Source organism: Hemiscyllium ocellatum, chromosome 2, assembly GCF_020745735.1.
Source record: "Hemiscyllium ocellatum isolate sHemOce1 chromosome 2, sHemOce1.pat.X.cur, whole genome shotgun sequence".
NCBI lineage: Eukaryota > Metazoa > Chordata > Chondrichthyes > Orectolobiformes > Hemiscylliidae > Hemiscyllium > Hemiscyllium ocellatum.
The window spans coordinates 65891598-65913250 of NC_083402.1; the positions used below are offsets into that span (position 1 = coordinate 65891598).

Sequence of the window (21653 nt, forward strand, 5' to 3'; positions counted from 1 at the left end):
ATAATGGAAGTGGGGAAATCTGGCCTTGCAAAGCAAAGAATATGGCAGCATGACATGTAGCTATTTTGATAACAATACACACAGTGGCACAGAAGGGACAGAGTGTACAAACAGAATAACTGCAGCAAATAGGATCAAATGGGGAAAACTGGCAAAATTGATGGTGTTTAATAATTTATATGTATGTAATGTTTGGAACAAAACAAATGAATTAATGATAGCTAACTCCCACCTCTGTAACTGGATTCTCAACTTCCTGACCTATAGACTGCAATCAGTAAGATTAGGTGACAACACCACCTCCTCCATAATCCTCAACACCCACAGGCTGCGTACTCAGCTCTCTACTGTACACTTTATACAGTCAAAACTGTGGTCAAATTCCGCACTATCTCTATTTACAAGTTTGCTGACAACACCACCTTTTGTAGATTAGATCACCAACAATGAATAGACAAAATTCAGGAAAGAGATTGAGTGCTTAGCAGCAAGGTGTAAAGATAACAATCTCTCCATCAACATGAGCAAAGTGAAGGATCTGGTCATTGGCTTCAGGAAGTGGAGTGTAGGGCATGTCCCTGTCTGCATCAATCTATCCTGGTCCACGCACGTTGATGCAATGGTCAAGAAAGCACAACAATGCATCTATTTTGTCAGAAGGCTAAGGAAATTCAGCATATCCACAACAACTTACCAACAACAACAGTTTTTATAAGTGCACAATAGGGGTGTGTCATGGCATGGTATAGCAACTGCTCTTCCCAAGAGCGTGGGAAACTACGGAATTGTGAACAAAGCCTAGTCCACCATGTAAACCAGCCTTTCATCCATCAAATCCATTTATATTTCTCACTGCCTCAGGAAAGACCCCTCCCACCCCAGTTATACTCTCTTCCACCCTCTTCTGTCAGATAGAAGATATAAAAGTTTGAATACATGTACAAGTAGATTCAAGATCAGCTCCTATTTTGCATATTGAATGGACCTCTCAACTGTTAACTCTGATCTCTGTCTCTGCACCTTCTGTGTCGGTAAAGCTGTATTCTGCATTCTGTTCTGCTACCCTGATGCACTTTATATGGTATGTATAGCACACAAAACAACACTTCACGATATGGAATCCCGACAGTGTGGAAACAGCAATCCATACCGACCCTCTGAAGAGTATCCCACCCAGACCCATTCCCCAACCCTATTACTTTACATTTCTCCTGACTAGTGCACCTAATCTACACATCCCCGAACACTACGGGCAATTTAGCTTGGCCAGTTCACCTAATCTGCATATCTCTGGATTGTGGGAGGAAACTGGAGCACCGAGGCAACCCACACAGACACTGGGAGAATGTGCAAATTCCACACAGACCCTCGCCCAAGGCTTGAATCAAACCTGGGTCCCTGGCATTGTGAGGCAGCAGTGCTAACCACTGAGCCACCATGTCGCATCACTGGTCCGTGCGACAACAATAACTCAGTCAGTAGGCAAGTGGGGAGAAAACTTGGCTGACAGAATATAATTTGAGGAAGTGTGAGTTTATGCACTTTGGAAGACAGAATAGAGGATCTTAATATTATTAAATGGAGAAAAATTGCAGAAAGTGCAAAACGTAGGTAGGGGAGGCAATGGCCTAGTGGTATTAATGCTGAACTGTTAATCCAGAGACCAAGGTAATGGGTTTCCCAGGAACTTAGGTTCAAATCCTGCCATGGCATGTGGTAGAATTTGAATTCAGTTTTAAAAAAAAAATGGAATTTAGATTTCAGTGATGACCATGAATCTGTTATCGATTGTCAGAAAATACAGCTAGTTCATTAATGTCTTTAGGGAATTGCAACCTTACCTGAACTGATCTACATGTGACTCCAGATCTACAGCAATGTGGATGACCTTTACCTATCCTCTGAGCAATTAGGGATGAGCAATAAATGCTGGACTAGTGAGTAAGGTCTGAAAAATGTGTTGCTGGAAAAGCACAGCAGGTCAGGCAGCATCCAAGGAGCAGGAGAATCGACGTTTCGGGGATAAGCCCTTCTTCAGGAATGAGGAAGGTGTGCCAAGCAGGCTAAGATAAAAGCTAGGAAGGAGGGACTTGGGGGCGGGGCATTGGGAATGCGATAGGTGGAAGAATGTTAAAGTGAGGATGATAGGCCAGAGAGGGGGTGGGGGCGGAAAGGTCGGGAAGACGATTGCAGGTCAAGAAGGCGGTGCTGAGTCCGAGGGTTGGGACTGAGATAAGGTTGGGGGATGGGAAATGAGGAAGCTGGAGAAATCTGCATTCATCCCTTGTGGTTGGAGGGTTCCTAGGCGGAAGATGAGGCGCTCTTCCACCAGGCATCGAGTTGCTATGGTCGGGCGATGGAGGAGGCCAAGGACCTGCATGTCCTTGGCGGAGTGGGGGGGGGGGGGGAGGAGTTAAAGTGTTCGGCCACGGGGCGGTTGGGTTGGTTGGTGCGGGTGTCCCAGAGGTGTTCTCTGAAACGTTCCGCAAGTAGGCGGCCTGTCTCCCCAATGTAGAGGAGGCCACATTGGGTGCAGCAGATGCAGTAAATGGTGTGTGTGGAAGTGCAGGTGAATTTGTGATGGATATGGAAGGATCCCTTGGGGCCTTGGAGGGAAGTGAGGGGGGAGGTGTGGGCGCAAGTTTTGCATTTCTTGCGGTTGCAGGGGAAGGTTGGGTTGGTGAGGGGTGTGGACCTGACGAGGGAGTTGCAGAGGGAGTGGTCTTTCCGGAACGCTGATGGGGGAGGGGAGGGGAGGTAAATATATCCTTGGTGGTGGGGTCTGTTTGGAAGTGGCGGAAATGACGAAGGATGATACGATGTATCTGAAAGTTGGTGGGGTGGTAGGTGAGGACCAGTGGGGTTCTGTCCTGGTGGCGATTGGAGAGCGGGAAGTGGAGGAAATACGGTGGAGAGCATCGCTAACCACGTCTGAGGGGAAATTGCAGTCTTTGAAGAAGGAGGCCATCTGGGTTGTTCAGTATTGGAATTGGTCCTCCTGGGAGCAGATGCAGCGGAGGCAAAGGAATTGGGAATATGGGATGGCGTTTTTACAGGAGGCAGGGTGGGAGGAGATGTAATCTAGGTAGCTGTGGGAGTCGGTCGGTTTATAGTAAATGTTCGTGTTGAGTCGGTCGCCCGAGATACAAATGGAGAGGTCTAGGAAGGGGAGGGAGGAGTCTGAGATGGTCCAGGTAAATTTGAGGTTGGGTTGGAAGGTGTTAGTAACGTGGATGAACTGCTCAACCTCCTCGTGGGAGCACAAGGTAGCGCCGAGGACTGTTCCTGATGCGACTCCCTCGTGAGATCCACACCCCCCACCAATATATTTCCCTCCCCTCCCCTATCAGCGTTCCGGAAAGACCACTCCCTCCGCGACTCCCTCGTCAGGTCCACACCCCCCACCAATCCAACCTCCACTCCCGGCACCTTCCCCTGCAACTGCAAGAAATGCAAAACTTGCGCCCACACCTCCCTCCCCCACTTCCCTCCAAGGCTCCAAGGGGCCCTTCCATATCCGCCACAAATTCACCTGCACCTCCATACACACTATTTACTGTATCCGTTGCACCCAATGTGGCCTCCTCTACATTGGGGAGACAGGCTGCCGATTTGCGGAACGTTTCAGTGAACACCTCTGGGACACCCGCACCAACCAACCCAACCGACCCGTAGCCGAATACTTTAACTCCCCCCTCCCACTTCGCCAAGGACATGCAGGTCTTTGGCCTCCTCCATTGCCAGACCATGGCAATACTATGCCTGGAGGAAGAGCGCCTCATCTTCTGCCTAGGAACCTTCCAACCACAAGGGATGAATGCAGATTTCTCCAGCTCCCTCATTTCCCATCCCCCACCTTATCTCAGTCCCAACCCTCGGACTCAGCACTGCCTTCTTGACCTGCAATCTTCTTCCCAACCTCTCCACCCCCACCCCCTCTCTGGCCTATCACCCTCACCTTAACGTCCTTCCACCTATCGCATTCCCAACGGCCCTCCCCCCAGTCCTTCCTCCCAACCTTTTATCTTGGCCTGCTTGGCACACCTTTCTCATTCCTGAAGAAGGGCTTATGCCTGAAACGTCGATTCTCCTGCTCCTTGGATGCTGTTGACCTGTTGTGCTTTTCCAGCAACACATTTTTCAGCTCTGATCTCCAGCATCTGTAGTCCTCACTTTCTCCTAGTGAGTAAGGTCCTCAACCTGAAAATGAGCGAAAAAAATTGGGAGTCCTCGTGCATAAATGAAAATGCTAGCGCACAGGTTCAGGAGCTTGTATAAAGGCCAAGCTCGCAAGTCAGTGAAATGTTGGCTTTTACTTCAAATAGAATGGAGCATAAAATTGTGGAAAGCTTGCTAAAACGATACCAGGCACAAGTCAGATCACAGCTGCAATATTGTGAACTTATTAGTCCCCTTTTTTTAAAAAACTTGGTATTGGAGGCAGTCCAGAGAGTGTTGACTAGGTTGTTCTTGGCTGTTGTCTTAGGTTGACTATTTTGGATGTGTACTTAATGTAACTTAGAAGAATGAAACAAAAGTGAGGACTGCAGATGCTGGAAACCAGAGTTTAGATCAGAGTGTTGCTGGAAAAGTATAACGGCGTCTCTGCATCTATTCTGTTAAGCCTTTTAAAACTTTTATTTGTTTCAACAAGATTGACACACATTCTTCAAAGTTTAGATCAGAGTGGTACTGGAAAAGCACAGCAGGTCAGGCAGCATCCGAGAAGCAGGAAAATCAACATTTTGGGCAAAAGCTCTTCATCAGGAATAGAACGATTTGCCCAAAACATCGATTTTCGTGCTCCTCAGATGCTGCCTGACCTGCTGTGCTTTTTCCAGTACCACTCTGATCTAAACTTTGAAGAATGTGTGTCAATCTTGTTGAAACATATAAAAGTTTTAAAAGGCTTAACAGAATAGATGCAGAGACGTTGTTTTCCCTTATGAGAGAATCTATGACCAGAGGGCATAATCCCAGAATAAGGGGTCACCCGGTTAGAACAGAGATTAGGAGGAATCTCTTCTCTGTTAGTTATAAATTTGTAGAATTCTTTACCACAGAAGGCAGTCGAGGGTGGGTCTTTGAGTACTGAGGTAAGGATTTTTGATCAGTAAGGGAATTGAAGGTTATTGGGAGAAAAAGCAGCCAAGTGGAGTTGAGGATTGACACGTTATCCATGATCCTGTTGTATAAATGAGCAGACTTGATGAGTTTTGATTTAGATTAGATTACTTACAGTGTGGAAACAGGCCTTTCGGCCCAACAAGTCCACACCCACCCTCTGAAGAGCAACCCACCCAGACCCATTCCTCTACATTTGCCCCATCACCTAACACTTTTTGGGCAATTTAGCATGGCCAATTCACCTAACCTGCACATTTTTGGATTGTGGAAGGAAACAGAAGCACCCGGAGTAAATCCACGCAGATACTGAGAGAATGTGCAAACTCCACACAAACAGTCACCTGACATTTGCCTGAGGCGGGAATTGAACCTGGGTTTCTGGTGAATGGTAATTTTTTCTGTTCTGTCATACTTGCTGCTGGATGTTCAAAATAGTAATATATCAATTAATTGATATAAATGCCTGTTTTTAGCATGAAGCATATTTCAATTTGGAGGTTAGTGTTCGGCATTGTAATAGGCTCCCAGTTGCCTTTAAGGGTGTGGCTCTTGAAGGGCTGATGAAACCAAAGAGGCCAGGCGAAGTTTTAAATACTAACAATTTTTGTGAAGAATGAACCTTTAGAATGCACAAATACTGAGGCTGTTGCCGCAGTGAAACTTACCACCCTTCTTGGTTTGCAACCTTATTTACCCATAAAATTTTAGAGGGCTCATTGCACATGAAAGAGCAACATGCTAGTACACTGCACCAGTTGGTTGCCCAAAAAGCAAAACCTGCGTTATTTGAAATGAACAGAACCAAAATAGTATTACAATACCTCTTAGTTGTAGCAATAATCTCAAGTTTTGAATTAAACTCCCAAAAAATATTGTTGAATTTCCTTACACCTCACCATCATCCCACAATCAATGTATTTTTTTTTACTAACTTGCATTGTGATGCTACCACCAAAGGCAACTTCCCTGACCTGATCCCTTTCAGAATTCTTTGACATCCTGCACTACTATTCAAACACATTTCTTTGGAGGTACAGGAGGTGCAATGCGAACAGTTCCTCCTGGTGAAACAGTAATTTATTTTCTCCAGCTTGGTACACTTTATTTGTTGCCAGTGTGTGTCTATATTGTGAGAGGGATCTTTTATGAATATCTTTGTCAGTCTTCAGGCATGAATCTGAGCTTCCAGTTGCGTTCCAATTGTACTTCTACTTCGACCTCTGTCACCCGCAGACTTGAGAAACAAAACTTCATCTTTCTGTGGGGATTTTACAACTTTAAAGATTTAACATTGATTTCAACACCTTTAGATCTTAACCGCCATTGCTATGGAGAGTTCCTGCTATTGAAGGATAGCTGTAGCAGAGCTAGAGGGAAGCAGGTATCAACTAATGTTTTTGCTGAGGATTCTTTCTCAATACACATTTGTTTGGGTGGTCCATTCCCCTTCAGGTAAAATTATCTTTCTCAGCCATATGACTAGGTGAGAAGCATTTTTTTTTTGGCATTTTTTTTTTGAGTTACCCCTCCATCTTCTAGATGTGATTAACCAACTCGTTCAGACACCCTCCACGTCTTCTAGATGCTTTCTAATCAAGTTGTTACACAACTCTGAAGCAGGTGGGACTTGAATCCAGGACCCCATCTTCTATTGTGCTGTAATCATTTACATCTCACGACACATCTCTTGTTTCTTTAATTGTTCCATTACCATTTCATTTTCATCCCTTTTGCCATTTAATCTCTCCTAAATTACTCCCTAATTATGGAGCTTTGTTCTTATTTTTCTGCCTGTACCCTTTGAGTCCAAACCTTCCTTAAAGATTATTTAACCACTAACTACTTCTAATTCTGAGGAATACTCATTGGCCTGAGACATTGGCAGGAATTTTATGTCTTCAGTGGTAGGTGGATATGGAGAAGGGCTAAGTTAGGACCAGTGGATTCAGGACTTTGGCCCCTTGCAGGAATCTGCTAGGTGCCATTGGATTTGTACCACTGGATTTTACCCACTGTAGCAGACTTTCTTGCCAAGTTGAGGGATCGGAGTAAAGACTTGGCATCTTTGGGAACTACCTGTAACCTTTGTAGCCATAGCCTGTAATGGTGCTGTAACTAGAGAACTGTCAACCACCTGATCATCAGTAGCTCTTGGAGTTGAGATTTTCTTGGCAATGGTTCAGGTCCTACTAAACCAGTCTATTCAAGCAGAAGCAGACGCTTTTCCGACTTTTCAGCAAGGTTGGAATCATGTACTCTGTAAAATTTCATTGATTAGCTTTGTCTCTTTTAACAGATAACTAGCTGATCAAAGTGATTACCAGTACTATTTTTATTTCACAAGTTGTAGCTATATTTATTAATAATAAATGTACAACATAATCTGTGTAACAATCTGTGATATATTCTCTGAATTTTTTTTTTGAAGACTTTTAGTCCAGATGGTCGTTGGTTAATTTCTGCGTCAATGGACTGCACCATTAGGACCTGGGATCTCCCATCGGGATGGTAAGTTGAAATAAAAGCCCACAAGCTCTGTCAGCAGAAAATTCTGTGATTATTTTATACTCTTGTAATAAATATTTTCAATCAGAAGATGATTTATACTATTTAATATTATTTCCTAATATTGGACATCAATGTTCAATCACTGAAGAAGAATGGTAGATTTTCAGAAAATAGTTTTGCATCATTTAAATAATTCATCCATTAACCATAATGGGGTAACTGTTACAAATACTTATGTTGGTAGTTTGCTAAATATTAGCATAGTGTTTACATCCAGATACATATGACCATGTGTGGCAACAAAAGCTAAAGTTTGTGTACAGTAGGCATGTACAAAATGTATCTAAATTTATAGTTTTAATACTACTTTTTGTCAATATTGTCAAAATTTACATTAGAAAAAGCTCTGAGAATCTTTCTAATAGATTAACCTTCCTAAATGTTTGGACATTTATAAGGTGTAAAATATGTAAATATGTCAACATTTTATAATCTGAAGCAGTATATAAGCCAAGGTTAAATTTGCAAAATGAATAAAGCCTCTATTTTATTACCAGTACTTGACAGTTGTTGGATATTGTGACATAAGTTCTTTGAGACACATAGAGAAAGATTGGGACTGCTAATGGGCAAGGGATCAAGACTCTATGAAGCTTACGTTTGCTTCACAGTGGTGAAATACCAGATGTCTGTTTCCATATGCTAATTCATTTTACCAAATGGATAGTCCATTGATGCTTACCTTGTCTAAACCTTCACAATTTTCCCTTTCGAACACTGTGCTGCACTTAATCATGCTGTAGAAAGGAAGTTCTGTATTTATATTCCACCTTTGGTACAACCACTGTCCCAATTATTTAAAGCAATAAAGTAGTTTTGAAATGTCATCACTATTTAAGAAATTCAACAGCTACTTTGCACTGAGTGTTTTTGTCACATGTTGTATTGTTTACACTTTTTTTTTACAAATTACTACTTCACAGCTGCTGCCTATATCCTGCAGACCTCAGGCACTTTTTAACTTAATTCTGCAAGGATCACATCTTTTTATTCCTTTTAGTTTTGATTGTGGACTAAAAAAGGGTGAGACTGCTTAAAACCAAAGAGACCCAGTAAAGAGATGGCTGCAGTTTTGAAACATTGTGTTAACTAGAATAAATTGTAAGTTATATTCAATGCTGCATTTTTGCATGTAAGGACCGAAGCAGACATCACAAAGCCAATGGAATCTTGACCATGGCTTGTGTAGAGCTACTGCAGCGGAGAATCACCTAGCCTGCAAAGAGGTGTAAAAATAAAATTGTCTTTTTTTTTCTTGCCCTGTGTTGGGGTACGAGAAATTCTGCAATAATAGCTGGCTGTTTTCCACTCAATTTTCTTTGTAATTTCCTGTTGAAATGGGGGAAAGAAACCTTCAAAGAGAGTGAAAGGATGGATTCTGAACCAGTGAATGAGAAAGAGCATTGATGTCCAAACAACTTGTCAACAGCAAAGAAATAGATAGGAATTGCGGGAAGGGAAAGAAAGCAACTCATCGAATCCTGTGGTCTAGACTTTTCTTATTAAACTGTGTTTCCTGATTTTATTTTTTGTTTTCCATTCTTAATATGTCTTGTCTGACTCTGTTCAAGAACATAGGAACAGGAGTAGGCCATTCATCCTGTTGTGTCTATCCTGCCATTAAATTGGATTTTGGCTGATTGAACCTTTCAATGCTTTTATAACCCCATTTCCATAATTCTGTCTGCCATTGGCAATCAGAAATCCATCAACTCTCCCTTGAAAGTACTCTAAAGACAAGAGAATTTTAATAGTTCACAATCCTCTGAGTAAAGATATTTATCCTCATTTCAAGCCTAAGTAGCATTCCTCTTACTGTGCCCTGGTATTAGACACCCAATCAGAGAAAATATCTTGCCAGCAATTATTCTGTCTATTTCTTTCAGAGTTTTGTGAATTTCAATGAGACTACCTCTTCAAACCTAGAGAGTACAGGTACAGTGTACTGAATCTCTCTTCGTGGCACTGTCCCGTCATCTCGGCAACATGTCTGGTGAACCTTTGTTGCATTCCCTCCATAGCAGTAATATCTTTCCTGAGAGAAGGAGACCAAAACTGCACACACTACTCCAGATGCAGTAAAACCAAGCACCTATACAGCCAAAACAAGAGTTCACTACCCTCTACTCAAATTGTCTTACCATAAAGTCTAACGTTCCCTTTCAGTTTGCCACGTTACATTCCATCTGCTTTGCTCTTGCCCATTCACTAAGCCTGTTCAAATCATACTGAAACCCATTTATATTTTCCTCACATTTGGTCTCAAGTCCAAATTATTGATACATATTGTGAACAACTGGAGCCGAAGTACTGATCCTTGCAGTACCCCATGAGTCACAGCCGGCTGTTGCGAGAATGAACTACTTGTTCCTACTCTTGTTTTTTTTGTCTGTTAGCCAATCATTAATCCATGCCACTACCTTCTATCCCATGAACTTTTAATTTTTTTTTAATCATTCTTCTGTGGTGGACCTTATCAAAAGCCTCCTGAAAATATAAGTATACAATATTAAATTTATTAATTTTAGTAACACTTTTAAAAATACTCCAACAAGCACATCAAATGCCATTTTCCATTTGTAAATCCACACTGACTATGCCCAATTAGATTATTTTTGTCCAAATGTTTACTTATCACGTTATTTATAATAGATTTTGTCATTTTCTTTGCCCTCAACTTGCATAGTTCCTTGTTTTCTGTCCCACTCCCTTCTTAAATAATAGTGTGACATTTGCTAACATCAAATTCACAGGAATCATTCCAAAATCTATAGAATTTTGGAAAATAATCACTAATACAATAACTTTTTCAATAGACACTTCGTGCAATATTATGGGATGTAAATTTCAGATTCTGGGGGTTTTATAAGCTTTCAGACACATTAATTTTTCCAGTACAATCTTTTCCTCAATAGTAATTTCCTCCAACTCATTCTTCCTGGTTACCTGGATCTCTACTTCTGGGAGATTTCTCATATCTTCCTCAGTGAAAACAGATATGAAATCATCATTTAGCTTCTCTGCTATTTCTCATTTTCCCCATTATACATTGTTCTGACTCTACCTGTAATGGACCCACATTCAGTTATCTGAACATTGACTTATAAGTCACTACTTTAGATTAAACTACCTCACTTTCAAACATATTGTAGTCAATCATCCTAAAGTTCTTTAACTTGAGATTGTTAATTAACCTTTTTTATTATATACTATTAGATCTAAAAGAACATGCCTTGAAAGTGACTCTTCAACATACTATTCTAGAAAACCATCCCCAACACCCTCCAAAAACTTGTACTTTGGGTTGTGGGAAAGTTAACGAGATAGAGTTTAAGTTGTAATATTATAAGTTAGTGGTTCATATTTCCTTATTGCCATTGGTTAAAGATAATTTGTTCATAATATACAGTTATTTTCTTGTTAAGTACTGAAACCTGATCTGTGTTTTTTTTTGTCAATATATTTATTAGCAAATTTTTTAACTTTACAACATATAAAATTATTGAAAAATATAATCAATAACAAATATCCGTATAATAAAAAGAAAAAAAAACAAGTTACAATACAACTATTGTCTACTAACCTACCCTAAAGTACAAAACAAGCCCTAACACTGTGCAAAGCAACACCAAAAGAAAGAAAAGCAAATAAAAACACAAAATACAGAATAGCTATGCTCGACGTAAAGCTCCCAAACGAAGGAACAGCAGCATTGTATATATACAACTCAGGAGACCCCCTCCAGGGCCCAGGGCTTGACAAGTCTAACCAACCCGGTTAAACAAACAGCCTAGTTAAGATAACTGACAAATCTATATCCAAATAACTCAAGTAGGGCTGCCATGTCTTATAAAAATGGTCTGTTGTGTGGTGCACCGTATTTGTTAAAAAAAAAAGTCAAATGGAATGTGCTCCATAATTAATTTCTGCCATCCCAGCAAGCCCGGCAGGTTCTCAGACACCCAATCCATCAGGATATTCTTCCATGCACAGTATGCCTCTGTGCAGGTTAGGTGAATTGGCCATGCTAAGTTGCCCGTAGTGTTAGGTGAAGGGGTAAATATAGGGGAATGGGTCGGGTGGGTTGCGCTTCGGCAGGTCGGTGTGGACCTGTTGGGCCGAAGAGCCTGTTTCCACCCTAAATAATCTAATCTAATCTAATCTAATAACAGATCAAACTTGGGTTAATAAAAATGCCTAGGTATCAGAACCCTGCTCACGATCACTTAAATCACTTAATGTCTGGCATAGCCTCTGATTTTGCAAAGTTAATCTTATATCCTGAAATAGCCTCAAATGAATTGATTCATTGTACCAAATGGGGTATGGGGGGGGGGGGGGTCATTGGGTTCGATAAAAACCGAAGGACACCATCCGCATACAATGTAATCTTGTGTGCCCTATATCCCACTTCCGGAGCGGTTATGTGGATGTTCTGACGAAAGAGCAGCTGCCAGTGGCTCTATCACCAACGTAAACAACAACGGTGAGAGGAAACAGCTTTGCCGACTACCCCTGCCAATCCTAAAATTCCCAGACTTCACCCAGTTGGTGATGACTGTGGCCAGAGAGTGGCGATATAAAATCTCCACCCACCTAGCAAAGACTCCACCCAACCCAAACTGTTCTAAGACATAAAAAAGATATGGCCATTCCACTCGGTCAAATGCTTTCTCTGCATCTAAGGAAATCACCAACCCCTGAACTGATCGTTGCTGACAAACTTGAACCATATTCAACAGCCTTCTAATATCATTAGAGAACTATGGCCCCTTATAAAGCCTGTCTGGGGGGCAACACCCTTTCCAATCTCAGCGTCAGGATCTTGGACAGAATCTTGAAATCTGAATTTAATAGAGAGTTGGGCCTGTGTGAGGCACAATGCTCACGAACCTTCCCCTTCTTAAGAATTAAGGAAATATTAGCTTCTCAAAGATGGCGGGAGGCATTCATGCATATAGGAGCGATTGTACATCTCCAACGTAGGCCCTGACAGAATCCTTATAAACTCCTTATAAAACTCACTCAGGAGACCATCAGGGCCAGGCGTTTGCCCACTCTGAAGTTGCCTAGCTGTGTTTTCTTTTAACTTGAGTTTATCAACTAGGCAAATTTGGAGACTCTGGATTTTTTGACTAAATCCTTTTCATGCTCACAATGACCCCAGAAACAGTGGGGCTTGATTTCCAGAATATAAACCCCACGTATCATGACAGTCCTATTTGTAGTTGGTCTCCATTATTTATTAGTCACTCATATCATCCCTTTGCATTGAAGTGTTTTGTCCTTCTCCACTCTTCAATTTTCAGTAAGTTTCTTGGAAAATATCTTATCTAGTATATTTAGTTTCAATCTTGACCATCTTACAGTCATGTCACAGTAATGGCTACTGATGTGTTTGCAGTTCATTCAGTTTGTTCCTTAAATTCATTTGGACATCTAAGGACCCTTGGGTAGAAAGAGCTGAGAATGTTTAGAATCAAATTTTATTGTGTGTGTGTGTGTGTATGTGTATGTGTGTGTGTATATATATATATATATATATATGTATATGTTTAAAATTTGAAATTCATATTATTATTTCACTTCTTTTCTCTCTCCCTTTCAGCCTAATAGACTGCTTCTTGGTTGACTTGGCAGCTGTCAGTATTACTATGTCCCCCACTGGAGACTTCCTAGCTTCTGCTCATGTGGATGATTTGGGAATTTACCTCTGGTATGTGCAGTTTTTACAGAACAATTTTATTTTGTTATTTTCAGCAATTTTCTGATAGTAAACTTTCAAAAGAGATAACAGGAACATGATGATTTGACATTGAAGGCTCTGTATTTCGTTCAATTTGTATTTGGATAGCACCTACTAAGTAGTAAATGACCCAAGCTGTTTACTAGGAGCATTGAACAAAAGTGGCACAGTGCATTTGAGTGTAGTTACTCTCTGTGCTACAGAGATTAAAATTGGGAGTGTGAATGAGCACAGAGATTTCAGAGGTTTGGGACTCAAGAAGGATACAAAAAGGAAAGGATTGGCAAGGCCAAAGACACAAATTTTGATGATTAAAATTTCAAAATTGAGACATTGCTGGACCATAACCAGAGTAGGTCAGCAAGTATAAGTATGATGGGTGAACACAACGAGGTATAAGTTAGGATCCGTCAAGTAGAGCTCAAATTGGTGGAGTGTGGAAGATTGCAAAGTTCTGGAATAGTGAATTTTAAAGAAGATAGGCATTGATGAAGGTTTATCATCAATGAGCTAAAGCAACAGAGAGCATCTCCCTGATTGAGTGGATGTATGGTCAGAAGCTCCTTTTGGGATCAAATACAATCCCGAGATTACAGATCGTCTAGTTCAACATCAGACAGTTGCCAGGTGGACTGATGAACTAGATGTCTAGGAATTGCAATTTGTGACAGTGACTAAAGATAATGGTCTCAGTCATTATCATCATAGTTATCCTGGAATGTATGGTGAACAATATTGACAGTGGAAGTGGTGGTGAGACAGAGCTGGGTGTTGTCAGCATATGTGGAATCCAAGTTGTTTTACCATCCTCAAAAATCTGTGTATTGAACCATAAGGAGTCTCTGCTGCTGAATCCACTTAATTTTCTTTTCACCAAAACACTTCACACTTCTGCCAAGTGTCGTGTATCTGACCATTTCACACATCTATATTCTCTTGAAGCCTACTACTATCCCTCTTACCATTTATTACATTTCCAAGCTTTGTGTAATGTGAAAAACTTGAAAACCTGTTTGTTTCTTAAACACTAGGTATAGTTTGCTAAAGTTCCATTTATGTTATAGATAACAGAAAGTTATGGGTTCAAGTCACACTTGTGTTTCTAAAGTTAGTCGCCCTGTTTGTATTCAAAACAATTGTCTGTGCACTGTAAAAGCAATTCATTGATTGTGTTGGGCTGTACAGCACCGTGATGTATGATAGGCACTATAGAAAATGAAAGTTGTTGACCTATCGAACCAGAATTGCACATTACCACAAGTGAGTTGGAACAGTAAGGGTCATAAATCAATGCAATATCAAGGATTTTAAATCAGGAAAATGTATGTCTCTTTTCAAAAAATAAATCGATGGACGTGATGACCGTGAAATGTATACCAATAGCTATCGTAATTGGGATGAACAGCAAATCATAATTTATTTCTCCCTGTTTTATTTAGGTCCAACAAGACGTTGTATAATGTTATTTCCCTTCGACCACTGCCTGCTGATTACCAACCTACTTTCGTAATGCTTCCTGGAGTGTGCCAACAACAAGGTTTTCATTTTGAATTTTACATAAGTTGCATTTCATATTTTAGTTTTTCAGGCTGGTACTATTAAAATTATGTGACAATCTTAATATGTTGCTTTCTTGAGTTCTGTCTGGAAGATGTATTATATGTGAAAGTTCAGTTACAAGCACAGTCTTTTTAGAATTTAAATATTAAGTTTAACTTATCTTGCCATTTCTTTTCCATTCAATTTCATTTTAAAAAGCAAATTTAAGAAGAATAATGTTAAAACTATTTATTTTGCTGTAGAACTAGAGGCTTCAGACATTGAAGAGGAAGACGATGACCAAATGATAATATATGAGTCAGCTGAACAGCTCGGAGAGCAGTTGGTAACACTCTCATTGCTTCCAGAATCACGCTGGAAAAATCTCCTCAACCTCGATGTTATCAAGGTAGCAAATACTCTGCAACTTTGTATTCTAAATTTCTGGATTGAAATTTCAATGCTGTTGTTTATAGCGTTATGTGAAACTTATGCATGCTTTTAAAGAAACATTACAGTAGTAATTTTTCTACTTTTTTTAATATACAAATTTCAGTTAAACATTGACTCTATTTTGAATGTTTATCTACTTACTTTATCAAAACGCCATATTTTCACGATCCATACGTTTTTGAGAACTTAATTTTAATTGGTTGGATTGTTGTAATTATGTAATTGCATCTTTAGTTTGATATGTTTAATCAAACCTTATGATTTTAAAACTTTTTTATTTTTCAAGCTCTGATTCTTAATCTCTCTTGTTTGGCTGATCTACAGAAAAGAAATCAACCCAAAGAACCACCTAAAGTGCCCAAATCTGTTCCATTCTTCATTCCAACTATTCCTGGCCTTGTCACTCAATTTGCTGCTGAACAACAACAAACTACTGAGGATCAGGTATGTGGAAAGCTGGTGGTGTCAGATATAAGCTTATGGTGATATTGACATTATTCAAGACAGACCATAAGCCTGTACTTGAATAATTTAACAGATAATAATAATTATTGCTCTTCTTCTGTTATGTATTCTTTGTAAATGTTACTAGTGTGGTAGACATGTCATAAGTAAAACTATTAAGTGGTGTTTAGAAATATCAGCCGAGTTTGTTCTAGCATCACAAGATCCATCTCAATTGCATCATCATAAAAAGTAAGAAAGATGTTTTCCTTTAGAAATTGTATAAAACGTTTAATTTATTTGAATTTAATGATAGTAATACAGTCAAGATACAAAATGATGGAGAATTGCTCATAATTAATTTTAATACATGGTGAAGGTGCCAGTGTTCGACCGGGGTTGACAAAGTTAAAAATCAATAACACCAGGTTATTGTCCAACAGGTTTATTTGGAGGTACAACTTTCGGAGCTCTGCTCCTTCTTCAGGTAGCTAGTGGGGCAAGATCACTGGACACATAGGACAAAGATCAAAGTGTCATACAACTGATATAATGTATTGAACAAATCTAGATTCCTGTTAAGTCATTAATCACTTCGAATGGATTTGCAGGTTTTGATTCATTAATATGCAAACCCTAGAACTTCTTTCAAGTCACATTCCCGAGATAACTTAGGTTTTATTAAAAAAAGTGACATCTCAGCTCAGACAGCGCATTAAATATGCGAGGTTAGAGTCTGCCTGTTATCCCAACCTTGAATCTATTTCCAAAGTAGGGATTGATAAAATGGCACATGGACTGACTACGTCCAGATTGTGTGCTTTTTCAACAAAATAGAGTAAATCTGCAAATCCAAATTCACCCCATAGCCTTATATGTGTGCGCTTGTGTGTGTATGTCTGTGAAAGAGAAAATGTGTGAATCTTTGAGAGAGCGTATGTGTGTGTGTGCGCGCATACTTGAATGTGACGGAGTATATGCCTGTGAGAGGATTTGTGCATGAGTGTTAGAGTGTGAATGTCAAGAGAGAGCAATTTTATGAGGGAAGGTCTATGTGAGTATGTGTGCTTGTGAAGTGTATAGTGTAGTGGGGTCACCTGTAGTGCGACATGACCCAAAGATCCTAGTTGAAGCCATTCTCAACTAAGATCTTGGATCATGCCACACTACAGGTGACCCCACTACATTATACACTTCACACACATAAGCACACACACCGATGCACTCGTGCTCTGTCAGACACACACACACACACACACACACACACACACACACACACACACACACACACACCCCTCTCAGAGGCATGTACTCTGTCACACTCATGCACATTTTCTGTCAAGCATGCGTGTGCACACGCACTCACACTCTCCCTCACAAGTACACACACTGGATGAATTTACATTTGCAGATTCTCTATTTTGTTCAAAAAGCACACAATCTATGGATGGTCAGTCTTTATGACATTTTATCAATCCCTACTTTGGAAATAGAATAATAATGACTTTAACCTCGCGCCTTTAATGCATTGTCTGTGCTGAGATTTCACCTTTTTTCTTATAAAACCTTAAGTTATCTCGGGAATGTGACTGGAAAGAAGTTCTAGGATTGACATATTAATGAATTGAAACGTGCTATTTCAATCTAAGTGATTAAAGACCTAACAGCAATCTAGGTTTGATCAAAACATCACATCAGTTGTATGACGCTTGGATCTTTTATTATACATTGTGTCCTGGGATCCTGCCCCACTAGCTACCTGATGAAGGTGCAGCACTCCAAAAGCTTGTACATCCAAATAAACGCACTGGACTATAACCTGGTGTTGTGCGGTTTTTAACTAGTACTGATGAGGAAACACACTAAAGGCTGAGAAACCAATAAACATTAAGATAATTGTGACATATTTCAGAGCAGGAGATGTGTTCTCAATTTTGTTTCTAAGACTACTTTTTTAAAAAAGTTATATTTTACACCTGCATTAATTTCTACAGTATTGCAAAATATAGATGTGCAGTGCAAAATAGGTGCTGAAATTCATAACGGATACCAAAATTTTCAACTTTACTACGTCTTTTTATCTATTTTTAGTCCAAAGTGGTCAATCTGGGTGTATTGACTCAAAAGACAGAATTGTACTTGCAGCTGGAAGGTGCTTTAAACACCAACAATTGTAAGTAACTTGTACACAATTAATTTATGTTCTTCACTTGAATTTACTTGATATTCCTTTTATTGATTATTTTTTATAAAAAAACACTTGCCACTATTCGGCTTTTCTGCTAACACTGGCCTGTGCCACATCTTGGTATGTTAGCAGAGGTAGACATCTAATGTCATTAAGGTTTTGAAGACGTGATTCTCCATACGTTATGTACAAGTGATTTATTTCCTTACTTCGCCATGTATTATCCATGAAAAGTAAGTTGGAAGGAACATAGATTGTGCAGAAATCCATTTTTCACTCTTAATTTCCTGCCTGAAAATATTTCTTGCTTTTGCTTTGTATTTGTTGGAAGTGGCCCAACTGGAACTATGTTCTTGTGATTTAGGAAATCCATTTAAGATTTTGAGTGAAGTTGACGTGCACAAGCAACATTATTTCACCCTACATTCTACATATTTAAAAAAATACTCAACTAAACAAGGCTTAAAAGATGTTTTTTATAGCAAACTATCACTGTGTATATCGTGCCTGCTTCTCTTAAAAGAATATGACAAATCCACTCCATGATTCACAAAAACACACATGCCTGAAGAGTTCGTGTAGGAGAGCGGGTTAGATTCCTGGATGAATGGGTATGTTTTTGGAGAATGTGGGACCTGTATAAGTTTGATGGGTTGTGCTTGACATGAAGAGGACTAGTATCTTTGCAGGGCAGAGATTTTCTGTGTTGTTGGCTTTTGGGATGGCTTGGTGAAATACGAGTAGAGTTTACAATAGGAAGTGATGCAGAAATGTAAAAGAAAAACCAAGTCAGTCTGGAATATAGAGCATGCATTAAGTTATGGCGCAAAGCTGACATTTATTTGAATGCAAGTAGTTTTTTCAGGAAGGCAGATGAGTTTAGGATGATTGGTTAACATAGAAGTTAAAAGAAGAAGTGGCATCACAATATTGATCAAGGAGTCAGTACAGCAATAAGGAAAGATAATATCTCAAAAGAATCCTCAACTGAGACCATATGGGTAAAACTTAAAACAAGACGAGGCAGTAACGTTGGTGGGTATGTACTATAAATGTCAAATAATCAGGAGGAGGGAGAATGGCAGAAGTTAAGGCAAATTTCAGAGAAGTGTAGAATGAAAAGGTAATAATAATGGGGGATTTCAATTTCTCTACTGCTAAACTGGATAGAGAAAGTGCAAAGGCTGAGATGGCATGGAATTCTTAAAATATGTTAAAGAGAACTCTTTAAGCCAACACCTACAAGAGTGAGATGGGGAGATGCTGGACCTAATTTTAGGGGATGAAACCAGGCAAGTTGGAGAAGTGTCAAATAGGGAAGCATTTCAGTGACTATAACTCAATAAGATTTATGGTATTCATGGAAAAGAACACAGATGGCGTGAAAATAAAGATTCTGAATTTAGGGAGGAAAATTTTAATATGATGAAACAGGATCTAGCCAAAGTAGACTGGGCGCAATTGATTGTAGGAAAAGCTATATCAGAGCAATGGAGTCTTTCGAAAAGGAAATAGAGTGCACAGGATCAACATGTTCCCATGAAGATGAAGATTGACACTAAAAAGTCCACAGAACCCTGAATGTTAAGGAATGTACAGATTAGATATTGGAAAAAACGAAGCTTATTTAAAATCTAGGCCTCAAAAACATTAGAAGCAATTGATGTAAGGTGTTACTCAAAAAAAATAAATTAGGAAAGTGAAGAGGGAGCATGAGCAAACACTTGCAGTTAAAATAAAGGCAAGTCCAACAACATTTAAAAGGTATAATAGTGGTAGGAGGATAAACAAAGATGGAATGGGGACTTAAGTAATTAACTGTTATGTGGAGCTGGAAGATGTAGGTGAGGTTTTAAAAGAGTACTTTGCAGCTGTATTCACTATAGAGGACAATGTAAATGGAGAAATGAGGAGGAGGACTGTGATATTTTTGAACAAATTACAATTGAGAAGGAGGTATCAGAGGATTTAGAAGAGTTGAAAGTAGACAACTGCTGTAGGTGGTAAGGGAGGTGATGAAAAGGGTTTTGTCATTAATTTACAAATTCTTGTGGCCACAGGAGAGTTGCTGGAGGGCAGGAGAATAGCTATTATGGTGCCAATATTTCAAGAACACTGTTAACCCATAGGCCAGTGAGTCTGACACCCGTGGTAGAGTCTAACATCCATGGAACATTTGGAAAAATTCTGAGGGGTAGAATTAATCTGTCCTTTGAGAGGAAAGGATTAAATAAAGGTAGTCAGCATGGCTTTGTCCGGGGGGGGCGGGGCAATCATATCTGACAGGCCTGATTTGAATTTTTTGAGATGGTTCCTAGGTTGGTCATCCTGCTGATGAGCCTGAGAAAAGGCAACGGAACAACAAATTATCTTTTGAGAAAATGTTCTGGATGTTGGCTTGGTGCATCAAACAAGAGTGCAGTTGGGGTACTAAAGCAAGGTTTCCTTTAAGATTGAAAGAGAATATGATGAAATGTAAAAAGAGAGTACATAATACATGAAAAGTGATTTATTTAAGTGAAAGTGAGGCTAAATGCAATAAGTTGAGAGAGCAAGTAAAGAGGAAAATGAGGCTGGCAAAGAGGAGTATAAAGGGATGGTAAATGGCAAAGGCAGCAAATGCCATTGCCATCATTACTTCCCTCAGTGTCCTCAAAGTGGAGTGCCCTCTGCTACCCTGAGCTCATGGTAGTTTCTTGAACAGTTTCCCCATGCACAAAAAGGTGGATGGAGGCAGAGGTCCTGAGTTGAAGTTGCTCAAGTGGTGTCTGAGCAGAAGTAGTATGCTGACAACCAATTTAGGATTGTGACGCTAAACTACTGGTTCATTTGTGTGTTCTGAGGGCTTTATATTACACAAGACCCTGCTCTTCGCAGAGAGCAGCAAAAAGGCGACAGCCATTATCTGGTTTATTTCTCAAGACAATGCCTTGACCAATTATAGTAAACCTCTCCATTTAAAAGAGAACTTGACCAATTAACTGTCTGTCATTAATTAGTGTACTCTCAATAGCAATACTTCTACCAATCAGAAGAGCAGAGTTGCAAATCAGTCCGCACTCTCCCCTCATTCAGTATACATATTGTCTTTCCTTTTGTATTTCTTGTGTTACAGGCAAGCCAAAAAGTTTTGACAAAATGTCTTCTTTGCAGCGTTACTTAATATCTATTTCTTGTGTATAATTCTACTGATTCAGCTGATTCAACGTCAAAAATGTAAAAGTCTAATTGAAGATAATATTTTTGCAGTGCCAGCTACGTTTTTAGAATTCAGGAGTATTTTGAACAAATGCGTTTTCAAAGGCAGTTAATATTTCTTGTGGTTTCTTGCAGATGACTATGCAGTTAAACTTATGAAAGAAATGGGACCATCAAATATTGACATTGAGCTGAGGAGCTTGGCCCCGGAAGGAGGTGGTTCTACGGAGGTTATGCTGAGCTTTCTGCAAATGATTAGCAGCATGCTTCGTAGCAAGCGTGATTTTGAATTGGCTCAGGCCTATCTGGCATTGTACTTGAAGGTAATTGGAGTTTTCATTGGAAGAAGAAAACTTACTTTTCATATTGCATCACCATAAATTGTAAGAG

At 39.7% G+C, this 21653-nt stretch overlaps 1 protein-coding gene across 2 annotated transcripts in view; it reads left to right on the forward strand.

The window, feature by feature from the left end:
- wdr36 (WD repeat domain 36) overlaps nt 1-21653 on the forward strand; it is a 96012-nt gene that overhangs the window by 61672 nt on the left and 12687 nt on the right. For both annotated transcript variants that reach the window (XM_060844414.1, XM_060844422.1), the window contains exons 16-22: nt 7556-7635; nt 13304-13411; nt 14881-14978; nt 15244-15389; nt 15758-15877; nt 17969-18050; nt 21399-21586. In XM_060844414.1, coding sequence (XP_060700397.1) covers nt 7556-7635; nt 13304-13411; nt 14881-14978; nt 15244-15389; nt 15758-15877; nt 17969-18050; nt 21399-21586 — 822 coding nt within the window. The remainder of the gene's footprint in view (nt 1-7555; nt 7636-13303; nt 13412-14880; nt 14979-15243; nt 15390-15757; nt 15878-17968; nt 18051-21398; nt 21587-21653) is intronic.